The 25,190-nt window shown below is 45.8% G+C and overlaps 1 protein-coding gene across 1 annotated transcript in view; it reads left to right on the top strand.

Moving 5' to 3' along the window:
* PRKCE (protein kinase C epsilon) overlaps positions 1-25,190 on the top strand; it is a 481,837-nt gene that overhangs the window by 435,056 nt on the left and 21,591 nt on the right. Inside the window, exons 12-14 of the mRNA XM_004582783.4 lie at positions 16,422-16,560; positions 22,102-22,290; positions 24,681-24,827. Coding sequence (XP_004582840.1) covers positions 16,422-16,560; positions 22,102-22,290; positions 24,681-24,827 — 475 coding nt within the window. The remainder of the gene's footprint in view (positions 1-16,421; positions 16,561-22,101; positions 22,291-24,680; positions 24,828-25,190) is intronic.

Raw genomic sequence — 25,190 nt, 5'->3', positions numbered from 1 at the left:
AATATTTAAGCTTCACAGAAAGCTTTTAAACGAGTTTATTTATTCCCTGTTTTACAGATCAGGAGCCCAAGAATCCATGAGATTAAGTCACTGTGGTCACCTATCATCAGTAGGAAGGTAGAGTCAAATTTTTAAGATGGAACAGTCTTCTGCTTAGTCCAGAGCATCTTAAAACCAATGTTCTGTCATTACTAGAAGTCCCAGCTTGCTCAACACACCCCTGAAAACCTTCTGGCCTGGCCATATTAGTGGTACTGAAGTAGACCACCAGCAAGCACTCAAGCAGTGCAGCTTTCCAAACCTACTCTGGCCTTCCATGAGGAGCAGCCTCTGTGACTTTGGGGAGAAGACAGACCATGTAGCCAATGTGGGTTTGTAATGTAGGGCCTCCCAGCTTTCTGGACCTCTTTCACACCAGCCAGCCTGGGCACACAGAGAGACTGTGGTTGAGAGCTGACTCTGAATGGTTCAAATCTTGCTTCTCTACCCTCCTGCTAGCTGTGGACTTAAGAGCCAGATATTCACCTTCTCTAGTTCTCAGTTTCTTTTCTGGCTCATATGGGAGTGATGCTTGTGCAGAAATAGACCAGATCATCCACAGGAGATGCACTAGTCAAAGCTCACAGGTTCTATCATTGAGCATGATGCCTTTATGGTTTTCTGTTCATTTTAATGTGTGAATACCAAAAAATGACTCTTAAATTCTGTTTCCTAAAAATCATCTCACAAAGGCACCAGAGTGTAAGCTCTGTGAATGTAGAAAACGTCTTTGCACAGTGCCAGTAACAGAGGATGGGCATGAAGTAGTTGCCCTGTAAACATTCGGATATGCACATGAGTGAGTTTTATTCCGGTGGAAAGAAGGAACCTGTGGGCAGCTCTGGACCTGGGACCTGCTGAAGCTGAAGCTGACCATCTACCTCTCCCACTTCGGACCCAAGCCAGCTTCAGGTTTTTGCTGCAGGCTGCTGGCTGGAAGCTGCCCATGCTTGTTCCTTGCCCCAGCACCTGTAGGGCCCAGGGCACAGCTTTGCTGATTGGCAGCCACTTAGTTTGATTTTGTAAGACTCACTGGGGATTGCTGCCACTTGGATTTATGACTTTAATTGTTTTATAGTCTATACATGTGCCCTGCAGTGATTTTCCATTAAATCAGAACATTTATGTTTTCAAAAAAGAGCAGGTAGGGTTGTGGGTGTATATCTTAATGGCTAATCTCTGGCAATAAAAACTACTTGACAATCATCAACAGATGAGGAAATTAGCATTTGTTTAATTATCATCCATTAGGGACTTTTAGCACATGAAAATAGTCATTTCTTTTTAGCCTCAAGTGATTGGTTTTGGTTTTTAAGAATATATACATATATTTTTATTTGAAAGGCAAAGAAGGTAGGCTTTCCATCTGCTGGTTCATTCCCCAAATGTATACAACAGGCCTGCTTGGGCTATGCCAAAGCCAGGATTCTGGAACTTCATCAGGGTCTCACATGTGAGTAGCAGGGTCCCGAGTATTTGAGACATTATCTAGTCTCCAAGGGTGAAAATTAGCTGGAGACTGGAAGTGGAGGCAAAGCCAGGACCTGAAGCAGACAGTCTGATGCTAAACTCAGGCATCCCAAGCCTGCCTTAACCGCTGTGCCACATGCTTGAGCCTGAATGTGAGTTTTGCAGTCTCCCAAGGTTTCGAGAGTTATTGTTTCCATTTCTGTTCTCACAAGTATTGGGTTGATAAAAGCAAAAGAAACCAACAACACCAGGTACAATCAGTCATTTCAATTAAGTGTGTTGATTTTATGGACACTACATGTACACATATTATACTATACAAGCTCATTTATTATATATAAACATATAGAAGCACTTACACTGAACATTCATGGCCTATATTGATCATACTTTATTTCCTGCAAACTTTATATGTATAAGGCAACATGTAACTCCCACCATCTCTATATGAGAGATCTTCAAGAAAATCATGGAAGATGCATATTATAAAAGCACTGTATATTTCAGAAATTTTTTGCACTAAAGTAAGCCTCTTTTAATCCAATTTTCAGTGTTTTTGAAGTAGTCTCACATCTGTTATATTTTAATAATAAAATACACACTGTGTTACATAGGCTCTGTATTTCATACATATCTTTTAATCAATCATAAAACACAGTCATGCGCCTCATAATGACATTTGATCCAACAACAGACCACACAGACAACAGGGGCCCCATCAGATCATATCATCTAGCAGTGTCATGGCTGTCTTTGTATGAATACATTCTATGATGTGTACTGAGTCACACAGTCTGCTAATGATGTATCTCGCAGAACACATCTCTAATGTTAACTAATGAGACAAAGAAATAGAAACAGACTGAGTTACTGTCACCTGGGCTTATTCTCATGCCACATAACCACCCTATTGTATATTTGCTTCATTTTACATATAAAACCAGCGTGTCTTTCTCATTGTTGCTCTCATGACTATTTCTTTATCTTACATTAACCATTATATACTTTATTCTGTCATGTTGTGTATATCTATTTTGTGTCCAAAAAGATGAAATTATGACAAAATTGAATTACAGATCTAATTTGTTTTTCTTTGAGACTCATGAATCAGGGCCACTTCTGATCTACTGAATAAAATGAGAGTTCCTACTCAGGATGGCAACCAGTGGGTTTTATAAGATAGGAACGCAAAAACAAATGACCTACTTTCATCTAAAGGTTAAAGCAGAAAGGACTTTATTATCATGCCAGCTAACATGGGTTTGTTTGAGATCTGTTTCTCTTTCCATTTCTCTGTCTCTCTGTCTCGCTTCTCTCTCTCTCTTTCTCTCTGCTTTCTGGAAAGATGAGAAAAATGATTTCATTTCCTCTTGGAGACTTGAAATGCCAGCATGACTAACTCTATTTTGCTCTGGTCCATCAGACATGGTGTAGGAACTTAGTCCAGACCAATAGCCCCCTACGCATGTGTGTGATAAATGCACAGTATGATCACCTATCATAGAGATGTTGCTGGGAAGTGAGGGTGAGAGCTCCATGTGGCCTGAGCACACCCTCACAACCCACGCTGCTACTGCCTTAGTATCCTCTGAAGTCTGTGTTTGCTGGAACACTAATAGGAATTTATCATAATTCCTTTATTTCAGAACAGAATATATGGAGGGCTTTTTGTCAGTTCTGAACCACCAACACATTCCTCTTGGTGTGGTCAAAGCAAGTGATTTCTGGCTGGACGGTGCCCCTTTCACAGACCTGGATGCTCTCTCTCTGCCTAGTATTGGGTCCCCAGACTCAGCCCTCACATCAGCTTCATTGAAATAGGGACTCCCTGCTGGTAGAGACAGCTGCTTGTTGTGGCTCCTCGGGATAGCTCAAAGACATTAAAACTCTGAATTCTAAAGGAAGGGGGTCTGTCTGTGCTTTGAGTATGCACCCTCATGTTCTCCAGATGTGTGTGTGATCTCAGCAATGATTGAAAGCGACTTTGCCTCCAAAGCAAAAACACATAACTTATTAACTTCATCCAGCAGCACTCTGTGTCTTAGCTGATATCAGAACCCCCTAAAGTCTACTCCAAGAACGGTCATTGGGTAAAAAGAGAGCAATTGACCCAGGACTGACTTGGAGGTGGGGCTGAGGCAGCAGCCACTAGGAATAAGCAGGAGAGCTAAATGGCTGCTCCCCCCAGCCAGGATATTTCAAGTATGTGAAAGGTGTGCCCCCAGATCCTATGACCTTCTGTAGACCCTCCTGTCTCCTGGACAGTCCATGCATGTTCCCCCGGGGGGAGACTGAGTTCCAAGCAATGAGTGGGCACCTTAGCTCAGTGACCTCAGACAGATGAGAAGTGGTTCTGCTGCTCTCCTCATTTCAGGGAAGGTTCTTTTTAAGGAGAAGGATGGAAAGACCTGTCCAAGGTGCAGGTAGATGAGGCAGGGCTGATGAGGGCAACTAGAGGCATTGGGAATGCAGTCAGGAACACTTTGGTTGGACACTACCTGGGTTGAACAGAAGATAAACTTCTGGATCTTCCTTGGTAGGAAGACTAGCAGCTCACACAGAACGTGGTGCAACCCATGTGGTTGAAGGTTGTTCTCCTGTGGCGGACCTACTGCCTTGACTAAAGTCACATCTCCAGGGTCACTTGCAAAATTGTTGCTTTCTTAGGGTTTTTTTTTTTTCTTTCACCCTGAAAGGAATTCTGGAAATTCCCTCCCTGTTGCTTGTTGGCAAATAAGAAGTTCGTGGTTGTTTCCTTTACTAAAGCTGTTCACAGGCCAACCCCTTGTTGAGTGGTAAAGTCTTTACTTGAAAATGCAACAATGATTATATCTACTTATGATTAGTTTTTAATGGCAGGGGTAAAGCATAAAACAGAAAAAAATAAATCTAGGTTAAGGCAAGAGACTTCATCTCCCTGGGCTCTGAGTTAGGAAGCTTGAGAGCTGTTAGCTCCCTGCTCACCGAACTGTGGTGGAGATTGCCGTCTGCCTGTGTTCTTGGATGCTGGGGTTACCCTAGTTTCTTCTCTAGTATTCTTATTGCAAGTCCTGGCCCTTCCATGTCAGGCTTCCTCACCAATCAGTTGTAATTTTATTTTCTTACCACTTCTTACCTCAAGAAATCTCACGCTCACATGAATACAAACACACATACACACGTGCATGTACATTATTTTCTCCAACCCCAAACTTCACAGATAATCCCCTGGTCAGTGTGTCCCAGATGGGGGGACTTCCAGCTCTGCTGCCTCAGCAGCTGCCAGGAGCTGAATCTGCATTGTGCTTGAGCCCACTGCAAACCCTGGGACTCCTTGGGGCTCCCTGGTTCATTGTAGGAACTCCAGTGTCCCTCCCAAGGAGCACCACAGCCTCCTTTAGCTCTCACTGTCTTTGTTCTGTCATTTCTCCCCTAATAAAGTGAAAAATTTTCATCTGCCTCATCCTCCTAATGCTGGCGTGGGAACCTTTTTTTTTTCTCTCTGCCCAGGACTATTTGGATATTTAGAACATCATTTATAGCTATACAGAACTATCCATTTAAAAATTAGCCTGCTAGACATTCATTGAATTTTGATTCCTGCTGGCAGTTGCCTTGGCAATGCCAGATTTTGTATGGTATACACCACTTCTGCAGGCATACCTCTATCAGCATATGTGTAGATGAGCAATCCTGTTCTTTTTTCATGACATATGTACAAAGCACATGCATGCACACACACAGACATACACACTTCTGATCAGCTGAAGAACCCCATGTGATCTTAAAGCAAATGCTTTTTGTGGCCAAATTAAACAAGTACAAATGTAAGACTTGTTTTTTAAAAAGAATGAAATCTGTTTTCTGTCCCTTCTGAGGTCAGTTTGCTTCAGCCCCCTGGCCTTGCATGAGGTTTCCGATCTCCAAGTAACTTGGGTGACCCCCCAAATTTTCAGGGCGACGTGCTTCCCCTACATCCCCCTCAGTTTGTGCAGAGTTGCATGTGTGTTTCTTCAGCTCTTTATCTGGGCTAGGATGACCTGCGAGGGGCTGACCAATCTCCAAGCACGAGGCTCCCTGTGTGGCTGGACATGGAAGTTGTACTTTCAGATTTGGCAGCTGATGGTCCTGGCAAAGGGAGTTTGAAGGGTGATTTCCTGGCCTTCCCATCCCAGAACTCTTAAGACCTGATTCCGGTTCTGCTGTCCATTTCTGCCAGGCTCCCATCTCCCTCCCATTCCTAAAGTGTTACTCTTAGTCCTTTAGCTGGAGTGGTCCTTTTTGGGATGACAGGATACTAGCTAGACTTTAAGCTGAAAATTATTGCACATCCCCCACCAAACAAAACAAAACAAAACAAAACAGTAGCTGCTGCCTGCTAAGAGCAGTGATGATACACTCACCATTTGTCCTTCTGATGTAGAACTTAGCATCCCAAGTGTTTTGTGTGTGTGTGTGTGTGTGTGTGTGTGTGTGTGTATGTGTCCGTCCGTCTGTCCCTTTGGACCCCAAACTCATCCTGTGAAGTTTTGAGGACTGTGTCTCCTCTCTCTTCCATCTTCAATGTCTGACATAAAAATAGACTCTGAGACACAAATGCAAGTAAAGATTGTGGAATTAGAGAATAGCTGAGGAGATGATACCTGAATATATTCACAGGTATAAACTTGCCATTCACTAGGCTGTCCTGAAAATGGACTTGAGAGAAGGCCCTCTTCATGGCTTCATCTTGGCAGTCAGTGAGCATTGATTTCCAGGCACTTTGCAGGACTCTGGGTCCCCGCTGTTTACATCAAGGTGCTGTCTTGTTCTCATGGTGTGCATGGGAAGGAAACCAGTAATGCCCAAAGGAATAAATGAGAGCAAAATTATGGTGGTCATTATCAGTGCTGTGCTGAAAATGGCCAAGGTGCTATGACTGAGATTGAATTAAGGATTAGGGGCAGGCCATGATGGGGCTGCAGTGGTGGGGCTTTTGGTTGGAGCAAGGCAGAGAGGCATCTGTGAGATGACAGGGATCTAGGGTGTAAGGCACTTTTTTTTTTTTAAGGATTTGTTTATTTGTTTGAAAAACAGAGTTACAAAGTGAAAGAGAGACAGAGAGAGAGAGAGAGAGCACATTCAGTTTTGCATCTGCTGGTTCCCTGCCCAGGTAGAGGCAGTGGCTGAGGCTGGGCTGAGGCTGGGCTGAGGCTGGGCAGAGCTGAAGCCAGGAGCTAGGAACTCCATCTGTGTTTCCCACATTGGATGGCAAGAGCCAAGCACTTCATCATCTGCTGCTTTTTGCATCAATAGGGAGCTGTATCCAAAGTGGGATAACACAGAAGCTTGTATAGAATACCAGTATTACAGGGAACAGGTTAACCCACTGCACAGTGACACCAGCCCCATTGACCTTGATTTTATTTTTATTTTATTTTTATTTTGGCCTTGATTTTAATAGTTTTCATTAAAATTGTTTGCTAGAATTCTATGTTTTTCTAGAAATGTGTGTTTAGGCCATCTTATTTCCTGGGACTGTAATCTGTAAATTCACCTTCCTTAATTCCTGCAAGCATGTGAACAGGTGTTGAGCTGATAGCTAGTATCGAACATTGAGGAGATTGGGAGATCTTGGCTTCATGGAATGGCCCTTTGTGAAGGACACCCGTGGTGGAGCCGGGGCTGGGATTTGGGGGCAGGAGACACATGAAGACTCCAAGCTGCAGTGTGGATTGTGAAGGGATGTGGTTGAGGGGTGAGGCTGGAGGGCCAGGTTTAAGGAGACCACCAAGGATCATGCATGCCATGCTAAGGAGCCATGTTCTTGGGGCACCCCTGAAGAATGTGAGTGGGAGGAAGACCAGCATTATTTAGTCTTTGTGTTGTATAAGAGGGTTTGCTGGCCAAGGCTTACTCCATGTTCGGTATGCTATGGCCAGGTTTGCAAGTTCAAGCTTTGTAAGCTCTAGTTGTCTCCATTCCCCAGGATCTTAGTTTGGAAGAGCCTTGCAAATAAACTCATTTGGCCACCTTCTCTTGTATTTGAGGATGGTAATGCCCCAGGGAAGAAAGTCAGCCGTGTCCTTGGCTCCAGTCAATGCATTCAGCCCAAAGAGTCTATTTTGAGGAGCAGGTGGATTGATAGCCTAAGAGAGGTGGAGGATTCAATGTGACATGATCATCAGCCTGTTCCCCTACTGGGGACACAGTCAGGGTTTATTTCCCACTGGCAGGGATCAAGATTTAGTGTAAGAATGTACATTTAGTACTAGATTTTTTAAAAGTAATTGGACAGCCATGCAATCAGATAAGTTCTTCTGCAGTCATTCCGAGTCTTAATGCCCAGGTACAGCCCCAGGCTATTTATTTTGGCCTTGAACCAGAATGCCTGTTTGACTGCTCCAATTTCCAGTGGTCGATGTAGTAGTTCTCCCCAGACAAGGGGCCCTCTGCTTGGTCAGCATAGCCTTGTCTTGCTTATCAGTCATATCTTCCAAGAGTCTTGAGAGTCAGCAAGAATCACCACCCAAGCAGCACATCTGTGTCTTCGAGCCCATAAAAGGGTGGGAATGTGGACACTTTTTTCTTCCTGTTCAAGAAGCATAGCTAAATGGTTGAGAGTGTAGAAGTGAGATCAGGCAGGACCACTCTCACTGCCTCACCACCTGTGCATCTGGAGCCAACTAGATAACCCCCTAGATACTTTTTTTCCTTCCAGATGATGGGGTCAGAGTCTTACTAAATTCATAGACTATTGTGTGATTAAAGGAGATATTGGATACCTAAGACTTCATGCTGAGGCCCGCATGCAAAAAAGCATTAGGAGATCTTGTTTTTAAGGAAAAACTAGTTATTATCTTTCTCTTAAATGATTGAAATTTTCTCTAAGAAGATTTGGATAAGATTTTCCATATTAGCACTGTAATATTTGACGATCATGTCTGTTAACTGAAACCAATGATACCTTTTGTTTTGATGCAGAGGTGGTAAGTATGCGTTCCGGTTTGGCCTCAAGTGGTCTCTAAGTGAGGCATTCCTGGTCACTTGGAGAGAAGGAAGGTATTGGCACCATGGCAGAGAATGCCATGTGAGGGCGAGGTGAGGGTGCCACCTGCCTTTACCATCATACCGTATTGAGGGGCATTTGATTTTAATGAGGGGAGCCATGGCAGCCTCCTGAGCTTGTTAAACTGATGGAGGCGTTTGGAACTATCTGCCAGAAGAGTTTCTCTCCCCATCTGATTAACCACCATCATTTCCAAGTCTCCGCTGTTTGTTCAGAAAACAAGCAGTTTCTTCATAACTTCCCTCCAGGCCCTGTGCTCTGATGAGCCATGTCCTTGGCACCCTGGAGTAATTTTTTTCTGATCTGTTATCTTCAAGTAACTGGAGAGGTTGCTGTCTTGTATGTGGCTCTGTGCAACGAACAAGCTGTGGAGGGGAAGGGCATTGAAAGCAGAGACGTGGGTGGTGGGTGCAAGGGCAACAGGGGGGCAAAATTTCAAGTCAGGATACTCTGTGTGTGTGTCTGACATATATGTTATCCCAGTCCTGGGAATCTACCATCACCCTGGGAGAACCCGGTTGGGAAAGGATAAATTTCAGTTGAGACAGCTAAAGTGCACTCAGGGGAAATCAGGATTCCACTGAAAGCCAAAGTGCGGGTCCCCAGGCCATCCTAGCTGGCTCTGCTCATCCAGGCTGCTCCCCACTCCACCCAGGCCTGAGTCCTTTATCTATACCTTGGGATTGTGATAGTCATCAGCTAGGGCAGGGCAGTTTCAGGGAGTGAAGGGGATCCCATTTGTTCCCCCAGATGGGAGATTTCAGATCCTGAGGAGTGTGTGGATGTCCAGAAGCTGTCAAGTTGGTCCTGGTTATTGACGTCTGAGCAGTTCCGTGCTATCTCTACCAGGACCCCTCACTCCGGCTTTCTTCCCTCAGGAACCCTGTGTTCCTGTGCACCATGTCATTTCCCAGTCCCGAGGGAAAGGAATCCACGATTTCCTCACTAGGCTGTGAGGAGTTTCAGTGTCTGCCTATCTCTCATCGTCTCATCATTTGTCAGTTTCTCCCATGCATTACGGTAGCACATGCTTCATAGTTGTCATTCCACAGGCGCCATCTCAATGACTGATACGCAATAAACATTTTTCCAAAATAAAAGAGCTGTTGGGGATTTAGGAACTGGCCCCTACCAGGAGCTGTGCATTTTAAGAAGTGATAGCCAAAGACTCCAGGAGAAGGCAGAATTTCTGGAGGAAATGACAATTCCATGGGCACTGTGTTAGAGCTTTCACATACAGTACATCATGTGAACATGACTGTATTCTCCCTTCATAACAGACAGGAAAACAGTCTCCAAGAAATTTTCAGTTGAGCCTAACATCATCTGGATGAATCCCAAGATCACAGCATCTAATCCCTGGCACCTTCTGGTACATAAACCACTAGACACAGAACCAGATTCCAACACAGCCATTCTTGGCAGGCAATGCTTAGAAGTCAAAATCAGCCTTTCAGATTACTCTAGACCCACTGCTGGAACTAACAACAGCAGGCTCACCATCAGGGTGAAAGAGTGCTTTTTCTGAAAGCATCATTTGACCTCATAGTTCTCATTGCTGCCTGCAGCAGACATGGCTGACACCAAGTCTCCTTCACAGCCTCCTTCTCCTCCATGTTGGACCGTTTCTCCCTCATTTCATAGCAAACTCATTTCAGGGTTTTTTTTTTTTCTGTACTCATAGGTCTGTTTCCCTGATCCCACTTCCATGTAGTAAATGGAATCAGTCTACGAACTCAAATTTTTTTTGGTTTCCCCTGAAACTAAGTGGTGTGTGTGTGTGTGTGTGTGTGTGTGTGTGTGTTTCCCCGACCATCCATCCCCTCCTGTAGAGTGTTTTGGAGTGCATTGTTTGGGTCATTTCTTCTCTTGGTGTCCTGTGGTTTTCTGGAAGAGATCTGTGCTGCACCCATGGAACCCTGATTTCAACATCCGGCCTCTAGATCAGTCTGCTGTTGGCATTGACCTCCTGGGCTCTGTGGGCTCCTGCTCACCACAAAGCCTTCTTTTCCCAACCTAGAGAAATCTGAGTCCATGCTTCCACTAGAGCTATCCAATAATTGTATCTGACATGCCTCGATTAAAAGGCAGTCACCTGGGTGCAGCCAGTTCCATGACCCCCTTTGTTGGGTACAGAGTGGTGCCCTTACTGAATATACAAGTGAGGTGGAGTTTGGGGGAGGTGGAGTGCATGTGATGATCTCTGGGAAGGTTTTATGGCATCTCCATGTGTTCCTATGTGTGTTCATCCTGGCATGTTCTGCATGATGGAGGAAGTTTAGGTGCATCATGGATGCACAGCTGTGCTGGATTGGCATGGAAGGGGGCAGAGGTGTTAGCAGGCAGGGCTACAGCACAGAGACTACTGATGGAAGCCTCTTAGCTCCTTGTCCCACACTAGCTTCCTGCCTAGTCCACATCATTATCAGGTGTGTGACTTCTTTGAGTTACTCACCTTCTTGAGCTCCCTAGTAATTTTCAAAGGTAGGTATTGATGTTAGCAGGGTTGGTCAGGATCTTGTCTCCCATCTGGCAGAGGATGCTCCAGGAATGTGTATGTTTTCCTTACCACCAGAGCACTGCTCCCAAGCTCTGTTTGTCTTAATGACCCGGGCCGGGTCACGTGAGTCTTAATCACTGCTTAAGACTTGGAGTAGAGCAGGAGTTATCAGCCCAAGGCCTTGCAGGGGATATAAACTTTTTTCCTAGCTCAACTGGAGAAAGGCACTCCTATCGTGGAACAGGAAATGAGATATTCCACTAAGCATGCAGTATGCATGACAACAACTCTCCACCCTCTCCCCATCACACTCACATGGGCATAGCAAAGAGCCCCATCTGACAGGAGGCAGTAGAAGGCCTGCTCTTCTCCTGCTGTATCTTTTTTTATCCCTCTGGCACATGAAGGAGAAAGTTGTTCCCATGGAAGTCTTCAGGCTGGTGGAGAATACAATAAGATAGTCATTGATGCAGGTGCAAGAGACAGGGATGAAGATATAGGAGGAGAAATGCTGGGTGTGGCCCTCCTGAGGACAGGGTCAGAGAAAAGCTCAGGATCACCCAGTCTACTTGGCATTATTCTTGAGGTGCCACTCAGTGCAGACTAATTAAAAGAAATGAGCCAGAAATAAGGAGGAGGTAAGATGATACTTGCAGATAATTTGGAAAATCCAGAAAATCAGTGATCAAGTTTGATAGAGTGGCAAAGTACAAAATGGTAAATGTAAAGGTACTTCAAAAAGTTAGCGGAAATGGAATTGGCCTTGTGCCGTGGCTTTTCAGACTAAGCTGCCACCTGTAACACCAGCACCCCACATGGACTCCAGTTTGAGACCTGTCTGTTCCACTTCCCACCCAGTGTCCTGCAGATCATCTGAGAAGGCAGTGGAAGACAGCCAAGTGCTTAGGGCCCTGCACTCACACAGGAGGCCCAGGGAACATTCTTGGCTCCTGGCTTCAGCCTGGCCCAGCCAACGCCATAGTGGCTATTTGGGGAGTGAACCAGTGGATGGAAGACTCTCTCTCTGTAACCCTGCATTTCAAACAAATGAAATAAATGTGCTAGCACAAAGAAATTGGAAAGCCTTACGTAGTTTTTTTCTTCATCATATGCAACTAGATAGAAGATATAATGAGAGAAATGAACTCATTTACAATAGGAATTTAAAATGTAAGATAACAGTTTGGATCATCTAGAAAGGAATTTAGTTGTAATTCATATGTAAGCAATAAACAGTTAATAAGATAGAAGTTTCTGTCTTATTCATCTGAAATCTACGTGGAGGTGGGCAGTCCAGAGAGGATTCCTAGATGTTGAGCTTTGTCTTTATGGTGGCAGATAGCTGTTAAGAGTCCATTGATCGGGCCCGGCGGCATGGCCAAGCGGCTAAAGTCCTCACCTTGAAAGCCCCGGGATCCCATATGGACACCGGTTCTAATCCCGGCAGCTCCACTTCCCATCCAGCTCCCTGCTTGTGGCCTGGGAAACAGTTGAGGACGGCCCAATGCATTGGGACCCTGCACCCATGTGGGAGACCTGGAAGAGATTCCTGGTTCCTAGCTTCGGATTGGCGCAGCACCGGCGTTGCGGCTCACTTGGGGAGTGAATCATCGGACGGAAGATCTTCCTCTCTGTCTCTCCTCCTCTGTGTATATCTGGCTGTAATAAAATGAATAAATCTTTAAAAAAAAAAGAAGAGTCCATTGATCATATCCTTGTTAGGCAACAGGTAGAGGAAGGAAAGGAAATGAAGAGAAAGGTGATTCCTTTTAAGGAGACTTCCACACTCTGATCAGCTCAAATTTAGTTACTTAACCATATCAAGCATCAAGGCAGACTTTCTAGTTTATAACTAATAGGTTCTGTGTGCATGGACTAAAAAGAAAAAAATAATGTTGTCTTACTAAGAAAGAAAGTGAAAATAGATATTGGGGCAACCAGCAGTGTGCCATAAAAATAAATCTGGGAGTGTTCAAAATCTGTATGAGAAACCTTAGAATGTTTCTAAAGGAAACAGAAAAGACTTGAGAAAACAGAAAGACAAACAATATTATTGGATAAGAACACTCAGCATTGTAAAAATATCATCTCTCCCCAAGTTAATTTATAACTTCAAATATGTTTCCAATAAAAATAGCACCAGAGTTTTCTTAACTTAGACAGATGATTCTAAAGTTCATATGGCAGATACATAAGCAAAAGAATAGCCAAGAAATTTTGAAAAGAGATAGGAGACCGACCCTGGTTGTTAAGACAGATTATAAACCTGCAGTAATTAAACGAATATAATAAAGCATTGTTATAGAATGAAGGTTATAGAAGTGTCCAAGTTCTTATGCAGGTTTAGTGCCCATATTGGATAAAGGTGGCATTTCAGCCAGTGGGGAGGAATGAGCCATTCATCCTCTGGGATTTGGGCAACTTAGGAGCTATCCAAAAAGCAGCAAAGTCAGACAAATACCCCATATCTTTTATCGGAATAAATCTAAGGGCTGGCATTGTGGCATGTTGGGTTAAGCCATCACCTGTGATGCTAGCAACCCACATAGATCCCAGTCTGTCAGCCCACTGCTCCATTTACAATACAGCCCCTTGCTGACATGCTTGGGAAGCAGAAGAAGATGGCCTAAGTCCTTGGGCCCATGGATTCAGGGGCTTCTAGCTGCTGGCTTCAGCCTGGTCCAGCCCCAGATGTTGGGGATCATTTCAGGAATGAATTGACAGATGGAAAAATGTGTTTCTCCCTCTCATTCTGCCTTTCAAACAAATTAAATAAATCTTAGAACAGATCCTAAAACATTGAACACTTTCTATTAATATGATGAAAGCATAGAAGTACTAGGAAAAATCTTGTGCAAATGTTTTTATCATTTTGAAATGAATAGAGCCTTCTCAATTAGGAGATAAAATCCAAAAAACCATAAAATGAAGCATTGATTCAATTACATATTAAAAGCATGGCAGAACCACCATAAGCAATGTCAAGAGGCAGATGCTGCTGGGAATCCTGGAAAAGGTATCTGCTCTTCTTATCCCACATAAGTTAATTTTCTGATAAGGAAAAAGCTCATACAAATCAACAAAATATAGGCACTGTGAGAGAAAAATAAGAAAAAAACTTTAGAAAAAAATGCATATACTTTTTAAGCATAAAGGGAATGCTCAAACTTATAGAGAAACCTAAGAATATAGTGATGTCTGTTCACCTGTCACTTAATAAACATGTTGGCAAGAATATGGAGAAGTGGAAACTGTCATACCTTGCTGCTGGAAGTGCAATTGCTTAGCCCCTACGGCAGAATGACAACCTCCATAGAAAATTCATATCTCTAGAGTAGCTGATTTAGAAACTTTTCTTGGAAATGTGCCTTCGTGTGGAAGTATATCCAGCACTGCTGTTTCTAACAGCGTAATATGGGCAGCATCCTAAATATCCCACAGAATAGAATGATAGAGTGTTATAGAGCCCTTTGAAGAATCAGGGAGCTTTTATGTGCCACGACAGAAAGAGCTGTGGTATGGAACAAGGAAGAAAGGAAGACCTCAAAGAATGCAGATAGTAAGCCATGATTTAGTTAAAGGGGAGAAATGAGTACTGATTCCCATTTTCTTATGTATGTGTAAAGTATGACCTAAAGGCCACATGGCGAATGAGGCATTACTGCTTTTACAAATAGCATTGCCAGTATCCTCATTGAATATGCCATGTGGATCTTGGCAACACTCTTTTGGATACTAGGGTGTGACGGGGCATGTAACTCAGCCCCCAAATGTCAGCCTCCTGATGCCATACACATAGGCCAGTAGGTGGACAGGGTGCCCAGTTCCCTCTGTAGCTCATTTCATTCATGAAAGAAGTGAATGCAGCAGTTTTGAAGACCTTCTACTTTCACACCCAGTATCCCATGACCCCTCCGAGCAGCAGTGGTAGAGATGGCCAGGTGTCTTTACCAGAGCTGAGCCATGGCAGTGGTGAGAAATCATGCCTAGTCTCATTTCTCTGCTAATTCCAGCCTGGGCTGCGCCGTGGCCACCTGCACTGTGGCCAGGGTCTAGCAGCTCGGCCCTGTTGGGCTCATTGTTCTTGCTATAGCTGGCAAGGGTTTGTTGAGAGCAGCACATTGATGAGTTTGCTTTTTCACATGGAGTCCCCAGCAGTAAATGAAAGCAGTGTCATCATACTATGCAGGCAGGTCCTAAAGTGCTTTCTGTCTCCCCTTTTTACTCAGGCCCAGGTGATGGCTGGAGTTCATGTGCAGATGCTAGCAGGCTTGGGAGTGTGGTCCCTGCTACTCGCTATGTGGGGAGGCAATGGGTCTTTTCTGTAAGGCCTCTCAGCCCAGGGCAGCTGCCAAGGAGGCCCAGCATGGGGAACTCTGTCTGGGCAGTCTTAAGTCCTAACGGGCCAGGCTGGAGGACTCCAGGCATAGTGACTGTTACTAACACTGTTTTATCACAGGGCACAAGTTGAATCCAGCATGACACCCTAGCCATGACATGCTGCAGGAACCACCTGAGCTTTGCAGGACCAGTTGAATGCAACCAGCTAGCCTGCTCTCCCACCCTTCAGTCTTGCTCCTGACCAACCTGCCCATACCTACACGTCTGCTCTTGTAGATGCTTCAGGCTGGTGCAGGCAGGGCTCCCACAGCTCTTAGCATGAGTGTCCAGCCCTTCTCACTGCCATTCTAGTCTCTCTCAGGTTGGTTCAGCACACATGTCTTGGGCTTTTCGCTGGGGCCCACGTCTCCCATCTTCTCCCTACTTTGTGCGTTGGCTGTATTGCCTTCCCCTCTTTTCCTGCCTTCTTTCTTCGTGGTCTATCTGAGTCTGACCTTCTTTGCATACTCCTCCTCAGTGTTACTGTTTTCTGGGGTCACTCAGTGCTCACACCAGCTCTCTGTAGTCTCCCTCTCTGAAACAGAGCAGCTTGCGTAGTTGTGCCCTTGCAAGCAGCACCCAATTTCCACGTAATTTTGTCCAGTGCTATGATTTTAATATGTGTCAGCCTGAGGATTCCAGGGTTAACTCAGAGGATGGTAGGTGAGCTGCTGTTTTCTCTCCCAACAGGGTCTAAATAATGGGAGTTTTAGCACACAGTAAGCTCTCGGTATACACTGACTTCAACCTATGAAGTGACAGCAGTCTTCATACATTCTTGGGCTGACAGAAGCTCCTCCCTCACACTGGGGAAGAGTGGAAGCACCTGGTGGGTTGAGCATCATCAGAGAGAACTCCTGGACTGTGATGGGTGTGGAAAAGGTCAAGCCTCCCTCAGACTTCTGTTTCTGCAGCATTCCCTGGAGTGGGCATGACTCTGCGACTCCACAAGACCATCTTGGAGCCAATGAAGCATTCACCAAATGGCCCTGGTATTTCTTGCAGGGATTTGAAACTGGACAACATCCTTCTGGATGCAGAAGGTCACTGCAAGCTGGCCGACTTCGGGATGTGCAAGGAAGGGATTCTGAACGGTGTGACCACTACTACATTCTGTGGTACCCCTGACTACATAGCTCCAGAGGTAAGACACTGGAAAAGAGGCACTACCTCCCCTTGGAGGGCTGGGTCAGGAGTCCAAGCCCCTGCACCAAAGCCATGGAGTCATGCTCGGCAAAGACTCTGGAACCCCAGGATTAACTCCAATAAGGAGGGAGGAAAGGAAGGCCAGAGCCCTGCTGGTTCTCCTGAGGAAGTCACAGCAGTGGAGAAGAGAACAGGTGACCTGAAAGTCAAGGCCACTGCTCAGGCATGGACCAGAATAACCACTCCAACTGGGGCCAGTTGAAATGTATTGACTTGTGTCATCATTTCTACTTGTTGATAGTTAGACTAAGAGCAGGAATTAGCTTGATCAGTTGAAATGTGCACAGTAAAACCAGCAGTGGTTGGCCATTTCCAGTGTAGTGTCAAGTCTTATGTAGGGGGCACTCAGGACAAAGCAGGAAGTGGGAATGAGCTTGCCTCATCGTCAAAAAGGATCAGGAATGTTCACCATGAGCCTTGACAGTGGGCCACCTTGGGAACATGGTTTGGATATTTTGCTAGTTGTCAAGTTTACCTTGAGTTCCTCAAGGTTAATCTTGCCCAAAGTAGGGAAGGTCATATCACCTGGTGTGATGTGCAGCTGTAAGACATGGCTTATCACAGACATTTAACAAGCACGACCTTGATTACTCTGAATCACATAAGACAGGGAAGAAGGATCAATTCCCAATAAGCCTTATCTGGGGTGGACAGGTTGTAGCACATTTTGACTTCATTTCCTTTCAGTGGGCATTGTTAGAGCCAAATACAATGTAATGGGGGATGAAGAATTGACTGAGACATTGGGTCTCTCTTCTAAAGGAATTTTTTAGTTTACAGGGAGTAACACATATGTGAACAAGTAGTCAACCAATGAGTAGGTGTACAAAAAGGGATACCTTTGGGATCATAGAGGTCTTATTAGAGCACATGGTGAGTTGAGTTGTGAAAAGCAAAGGAGTTCCATTAGTGGGAAAGCTGGGAAAGGCATCCTGAAAACCCCAGAGTGGTGTGGGAAAGGGGCAGAGCAGAGGAGGTGGTATGGCATGTCTAGGATTAGAATTCTCTGAGAGCACTGTTGATGTTTATAAACTGGGTATTCCTAAAATGCAGCACACAAATTAGACTGTTAGTAATGGTTGGTGGAAAGAATAAACAGGAACCTGTGACATTATAATGTGAGCAAAGCTAAGGCATGGAAACAGCCTGTCTCATTTTAACCATGTCCAACAGAGCAGCTAGAACAGAGCCTCCTGGTTCTGCTGGTCATGAATGAGATTAGGATACAGACTAAGGGATATAGATTTAATCCTGTAGAGTTTGTGAACCCACGAGCTGCTGCCATGCAGGAGGGTTCTAAATGGCCAGGAAGAAGCTAGACTAGGTCTGCAGATCAGAAAGCAGAGGAAGGATTAGATAATTGAACATCTTTCCACCAGCCAGACAAGACATGAGGATGCCTGTGGTGGGGATGAAGGGTATCTCAGGAGTGTACAGGTGAATTCCTTTTAGAATTCCTTTATCTTCCAAGAGACCTGAAAAGAAGCCACTTCAGTGTCTCTGCTAGCATGTTTCTTTAGCAAGCATGCCCAGAACTCAACCTTCCAGGAAAGAAATAAGAAGCCTCTGAATCGGACCTGCTTTTCTCATCATCTTCCTTCATTGCTTACCATCCAAATGCTCAGTTCCAGTCCTTCTGTTACTTGAGGCCAGAGTCAAAGCATTAACAGCCCAGCAAGGTGGTGAAGGACCTAGCCCAGAACAAATGTTCACTTTACAGTAAACAAAGCTCTTATTGCACTTTCTTAGAAAGTCATCCATGGAGAAGGCTCACCAAGGCCTTCTCTGCTCTGCTCTGCTCTCTGTTTGTGAAGAGTTTGGTGCTTTTCCTTCACTTTCAGCCTTTGTGGCCACCAGATAGATTCACCATCATGCTGGAAATGACCCATGATCCCTCCTTTTCCTGTAGGAAAATTACAGCTGATAAAGGTGTTTCTGCCTTCATCAAGCACTAAATGGCAAATGACGTGAGATGATAACTCTAGAGCACTTAAGGTTTGGCCGCAGGGAACCTGGCTAGATGTTGGTTCCATCCCTGTTTTCAGTGTTTAGTTGTATGATGCAGTGGGGACAGCACCAGCCTGAGACCTAGGGCTGAGCCAAACTTAATCTTGATAAAGTCACAGAATATGCTTGAGCCTTGAGTTCCTTGTATTTCAAATGGGAATTACAAGTGCTGCCCTACCCACCTCACCAAGCTGGGATGACTCTAATGCGATTAGAGCACAGAGGTGCTTCTGAACCCATAAGCCTGTCCTCAAATAGGAGAGGCTAACCCGAAACTGGAGATGCCTTCTGAGGCCTTGGCCCTGCTCCGGAACTTTCTATCCTTAACTAACCCCAATGGCACCCACTCCTTTCTCCACACCCAGTCACTGCCTTTCTGGCCCCATCAGGCCCAAGCCCTGCCCTTCTTTCCCAGCTCTCCCCACTTGAGCGGTTGGCTACTATACTGGATGCCCTCCTAGAAGCAAGCAAAGCCTTGCACCTGTCACCAGTTCCAATGCTAGAAAGGTGATTCACTGAGGCCAAGCCTGAAAGCAGTTTTAAATAGATGTTTCTCAAAACAAGAAGACCCTTGTTTTAAATAGATGTTTCTCAATAGTTCAAAATAGTTGTTTAAATAGATGTTGTTTAAATGTTGTTTAAATAGATGTTTCTCAAAACAAGAAGACCCTTGTTTGGAGAGGGTCTGTGGTGAAATGTGGGCAGGACCACCCTGAAATAGCCACAGAGCAATCCAATCTGAGCTCATAGGGGTCTCCTTCTCTACATACCTCAGGGCCATAAGAACCCAGCTGTCTCACCTCCCTTAGGCTGTTAGGTGACCACCTGAGCACCCAGGGTCCCTGAGCACAGGTGTGAAGGGAACACAGCCAGAGAAGTGGCACACAGTGGACATATCTTCCAGTCAGGTATGGATGGGCCAGTTCCAGTAGGGGACTCTGAAGAAGGCCAATGCCCCTACTTTAAGTGTTTTATTGACACTGAGGGGGAGCTAATTGGACATGAAAACATTAACCAAAACTGTGGCAGTGTGTGACAAAAGTGTTTGCAAATCTTAGAAATAGGCAAGTGCTGTGGGATGTCCGAGGACAGCAGAAAGGACTGGAGAAATCCAAGAAAGCTTTCTTGAGGAGTTAGGTTGTACTCAAGATATTGAAAGACAGAAACTGGTAGTCTATAGTGAGCCACCTTGGGTTCTGGATCTTTCTGAGCAGAGAGAGTGGCTGGTGTTGCTTCAGAATGGAGAGCAATCCCTGACACCACAGGACAATGGAACCCATGCCCCTGACCTTGCAGATCCTGTGCATGAACTAAGAGACCAGACCCAGTGTAAAAACAAAAAGCCGGAATTTTCTACCATCTTCCAGTTGCACAAAGCTTGATGTCATTGTACCTTGAACCTGAGTGATTTGGACTCTATGTGTTTGGCCAGTTTGAAGAAGAGACAATGAGAGCCTCGATAAGACAAGTACCCATTGTCAAAGAATGAGGATGGTGTCAGAAAAGCAAGGGGCCTGATACTGTTTGGAAGCAGGTGCACAAGGCAAGAGGTTCATCTGAGATTTATGGGCATCTTGAAGAATGATGGGAGTGAGTCGTTCCTTGGATTCCTTTGTGAGTCAAACTTAACTACTGGAGGCTTAGGAACTGTCCTGTCCTTTCTGGGAGCAAGGGACTCAGATTCCACATGTCCCCAGGCCAGAGCTGAGCCTGCTTACCCTGCCACTTGGGACATGAGCAAGCCCTGGGCTCTGCGTGGAAGGGAGACCTGAGCTTGCTGCCCCTTTGGTCACAGCTTCTTTATAATGTCTCTGTGTCTTGCCCCCGCCATGACCTGCACCACCACATTTCTAGCAGCTCTATCTACAATAGCCAAAATGTAGAGTCAATTACAGTGGGCATCATTAGAAGAAAGGATAAAGATAATGTGGCATATATACACCAAGGAATATTATTCAACTATAAAAAAGAATGAAATTCTACTGTTTGCAGCAAAAATGGATTCAACTGGAAAACATCATATTGAATAATATAAGCTAGACAGAGAATGACACATACTGCATATTCTCTCATGTATGTGGAATCTAAAATTCAAAAGAAGTGCCTGCGTGTATCAGTATTGGTGCAAATATGGTTTTGTGAAGCTTTGTGGGATTTTTGTTTGTTTTTTTAAAGTATATTGTTATCATATAGGAGAAAGCAGTGGGAGGCGGGAGTGTAATTGCAGAGGGTGGTAGGGGAAATCCCTGAGCCTATGGAACTCTATCATAAAAAAATTAAATAGGGCCCGGCGGCGTGGCCTAGCGGCTAAAGTCCTAGCCTTGAAAGCCCCGGGATCCCATATGGGCGCCAGTTCTAATCCCGGCAGCTCCACTTTCCATCCAGCTCCCTGCTTGTGGCCTGGGAAAGCAGTCAAGGACGGCCCAATGCATTGGGACACTGCACCTGCGTGGGAGACCCGGAAGAGGTTCCTGGTTCCTAGCTTCGGATTGGCGCAGCATCGGCCCGTTGCGGCTCACTTGGGGAGTGAAACATCGGAGGGAAGATCTTCCTCTCTGTCTCCTCCTCCTCTGTGTATATCTGGCTGTAATAAAATGAATAAATCTTTTTTAAAAAATTAAATATAAATAAATAAAAAACATTTATTTATTTTTATCAGAAATTCACATTTACAGAGAAAAGTAGAGACAGAAGGATCTTCCATCTATTGGTTCACTCCCCAAATGGCCTCAATGACTAGAGCTGAGCTGATTCAATCCCAGGAGCCTTTTCTGGATCTCCCACATGAGTGCAGGGTCCCAAGGCTTTAAGCCATCCTCAACTGCTTTCCCAGGCCACAAGCAGGGAGCTGGATGGGAAATAGAGCAGCCAGGACACAAATCAGCACCCATATTGAATCCCATCACTGGCAAGGGGAAGATTAGCTGATTGACCCATTTCACCAGGACAAAAACTTTTGTTTTGTACCTTCATCAAACCAATGGCTAAGACCATTATTATAGCTCTAATGATCTGTGATTATTTTAAAGTTAAAAAATTAAAAATGCATTTTGAAAGAGAATATCTAATCTCCATTGTAAAACAGATACTTCCCCATATAACCCTGATTCTTAAAAAATTTTGATACTTATAAACTAATTTGTGGATTTATATACTAAAAAAATTACACATTATTTCTCAACATGTCCCTAAATACAAGTCAGGAGTGTGTGGTACTCAAGTGGAAACAGCAATATGTCCTTACTGGAGGACAGATGTCCGTGCTGACCTGTAGAGTGAAGTTGGTCCCTAATGGACCGCCCCACAACTCAGTTCTTACTGAATGTGCTGATTGGGACCCTCCCCTCATAACATGGAGCTGTGTCCTGTGGAGCAGACAGCTGGGCACAGCCATCCTTTCTCTGAGCATCTGTGTCTTGGGTTGGCTAGCGCAGACACCTTTGGTAATGCCCGATGTGCATTTTCTGCACAGATCCTGCAGGAGTTGGAGTACGGTCCCTCCGTGGACTGGTGGGCCCTCGGCGTGCTGATGTATGAGATGATGGCCGGGCAGCCCCCGTTTGAAGCCGACAATGAGGACGACCTGTTTGAGTCCATCCTGCATGATGACGTGCTGTACCCGGTCTGGCTCAGCAAGGAAGCCGTCAGCATCCTCAAAGCTGTGAGTGCTCACTGCCCTTCTCCCCTGTGTTCACACACACACACACACACACACACACACGTGAACACACAAATACACACACATGTACCTCCTTGCTCCTGTGTCTGCCCTATGTCTCACATACCCTACCCCATGCATAAGCTCTGTTTCTATGTTGTTCTGCACTGCCCCCCCCCCCCCCGGGTATTTGCCAGTGTTTACAGGCAGAGACACTTGTGTGTAGTTCCTCACCTCTTTTATCCCATCTGGGTGTACCTTCTCTGTCCTCTTCACGGTGTGTCTTTGCCCTTTAGGCTCATCAACATATGTGCATCTGCACATTCTACCTCTGCTTTAAGCCACACTATTGTGCTCCTCTGAGCTGCCACCTGCCCCCCGCCCTTCCTGGGTCACTGACTCAGGATAGAGATGAAGCCTGCCCCCTGTCTTGTTCCGGGACAGTCAAGTCACTGAGGGATAGCCAGAACACTGTGCCCCACTGCACCATGACCTAACACCAGCCCTGGGTGTCTTCCTGCTGGCATACCTGCCAAACCCTTGCATTGAAGATCACCCAGAGCAGGGCTTTTCAGCTGGGCAGGAGTGCTGTCCATCTGCCCCTGAGATGTTGAGCAACATCTGGAGCTGCTGTTGGTTGTCTTTACCTTGGGGTGGAGTTCCTGCTGGCCTGGAGTAGGCAGAGGCCAGGAAGGCTGCAGGCGTCCAACCCCAAGGCCAAAGACAGTCAAGATGTGCTGGGTGGTAGGTGAGGGTGGAGGCTCCCGGAGGAGACCATCTGTCTGCTGGCTCGGGGGCAGCTTCCAGAGATGTGCAAACCTGTGTGTTTACCCCCGGCCTTGATGCTTCCCTGCCAGAGGAGGGAGGACAGGAAGAGCTGAGGAAGTGAGGAGGAGTCTTCCACTCCCTTGGCCTTGAAACACTTCACTTCCTCACATTGTCACTTGCCTCCAGGGCCAGGCCAGGTTTTCTGTGACCCTGGCTGCTGAGCCATGTCCCTGAGGACTTCTGGCCGTGTGAGCCTGGTGCAGAACCAACCATAGGCAGGGCCATTTGCATCACTGAATCAAATGGCAACCGTGAGTGGCCATCCTGCTGCCTACTTTTCTTAGCAACCAACCCTTCAGCACCTTTTGTTTGGTTGTTACAGTTGGAAAACATGCATTGCTCCTGGTGGTGGGTGCAAAGAACTGACTTCTATACTGCAGGACTCACCAAAAGATATTTGTAGACAAACTTTAATTCAAATGAACTAAAAACATGGAGTTCAGGGTAGAGTACAGGAGGGAATCTGGGAGACAGCAAACTTGAAGGAGCATTCATCTAGAAGGAATAAGGTTGCAAGGTAGACAGGGTGCAGACTGAGGGTCCCTAGGTGCCATTATCATGTGGACCATCCAAGACACTTGAGCAGAGGTGAGCTGGCTGGCTAGTAGAGTAGAAAGACAAAGTTCATGGGAACCACTCCTAATTCGCCTCTTCTCTGCATCACTTTGCCCAGTGAGCTGTGACCCTGGCCCCCTCCCAGCAGCACTGAGACCATGCCTATGTGCTTAGAAAGCTCTACCTTCTTGAGGGGCCTAAAATTCTACCATTAGAGATTTCTCTGCTACTTTGTCAACTCAGATTCTTTGATTTAGATATGGGCACTCAGCCTTCAGCCTTTGTCTCTGGCACGTACATGCATGCACAGCCCCCACCCCATCCTCCATCCTCATCTTTTGGTTGGCTGTCAGAGATAGCTATGCCTTTTAGCACTGTTCTGCCATGAGGTCGTAGGCAGTATACCTGCGCAGGTAAATGAAGATTTACAGGCAGACCTGATTCACAGGAAAGGAAAAAAATGTTCATCTGGAAAGAGGGTGTCCCAAGTAGCCATCCAGAAAGCGCAAGCCACAACAGGGTAGTTTTTTGCTTTTAAATGTTGGAAGGCAACTGTCCCTTTTTTAAATCATCTTCAAATCTACAGGGGCATTTGAGATAGAGATTGCAAATCTAGGAGATTTTTTGTTTTTTGGGTTTTCTTGTTCTGTTTTGATGTGGACAGAGGCCAGGTCCAGGAAAAAAGGGAAGGGACAGGAGATCCAGTCACTCATTGGCCTTTACAGGATGCGGGCTCCTCTAAGGTACAAAGGCTTTCCATCTGTTCTTGTCAGTGAGTTTCCCTGATGAGAAGCCCTGAGGACTCAGGGGGATCAGTCAGTGGGACCTTCTCATATACAGATCAGGGTGGCAGCATGATGACTGGCACACGGGAAACTTGAATAAAATGTGCAAGAGCAGGAGGTGTGAGAGGCAACATGGAAGCATGAGCCTGGGCTGTCTGGGCGTCTCCCTTGCAGCCCTGGTCCACTAAGCCTGTCAATGACTATCTCATGTCCTCGTCCCCATAGTTCATGACCAAGAACCCGCACAAGCGCCTGGGCTGTGTGGCCGCACAGAACGGAGAGGACGCCATCAAGCAGCACCCCTTCTTCAAGGAAATCGACTGGGTGCTGTTGGAACAAAAGAAGATCAAGCCACCCTTCAAGCCCCGGATTGTAAGTTGGTCCTCCCTGCCGCGCCTTCTACCCCGTGCATGGGGCTGGGGGACAGTGCACCTGGTGCACACATGCTCCCTGTTGTGGTCAAGAGGCCCTGTGATAACTCCCCCAGCCCTGGCCGGGGGCGGGGAAAGGGTGTGGCAGAGACTCTCTGGGCTCTGGCTGGCTCAGGATGATGTCACTTAAACCCTGAGCCAAAAGGCTGCACTGTGTGGACCCCAGAGGAACTCTTTCTGTTCTGATAGATGGGTTGGGTGACGTGTGATCAAAAACAACCACTGGTGGGAGCTGAGTGGACCTGGTAGAGAAATCAGACTTCTTGGCATATCAGTGGGCTTGCTTTTCAAATGGGCTGATGGA

The sequence above is a fragment of the Ochotona princeps genome, chromosome 8 (assembly GCF_030435755.1).
Source record: "Ochotona princeps isolate mOchPri1 chromosome 8, mOchPri1.hap1, whole genome shotgun sequence".
Classification (NCBI taxonomy): Eukaryota; Metazoa; Chordata; class Mammalia; order Lagomorpha; family Ochotonidae; genus Ochotona; species Ochotona princeps.
The sequence above is the reverse complement of the archived record's forward strand: the minus strand, read 5'-3'. Positions and strand labels throughout refer to the sequence as shown.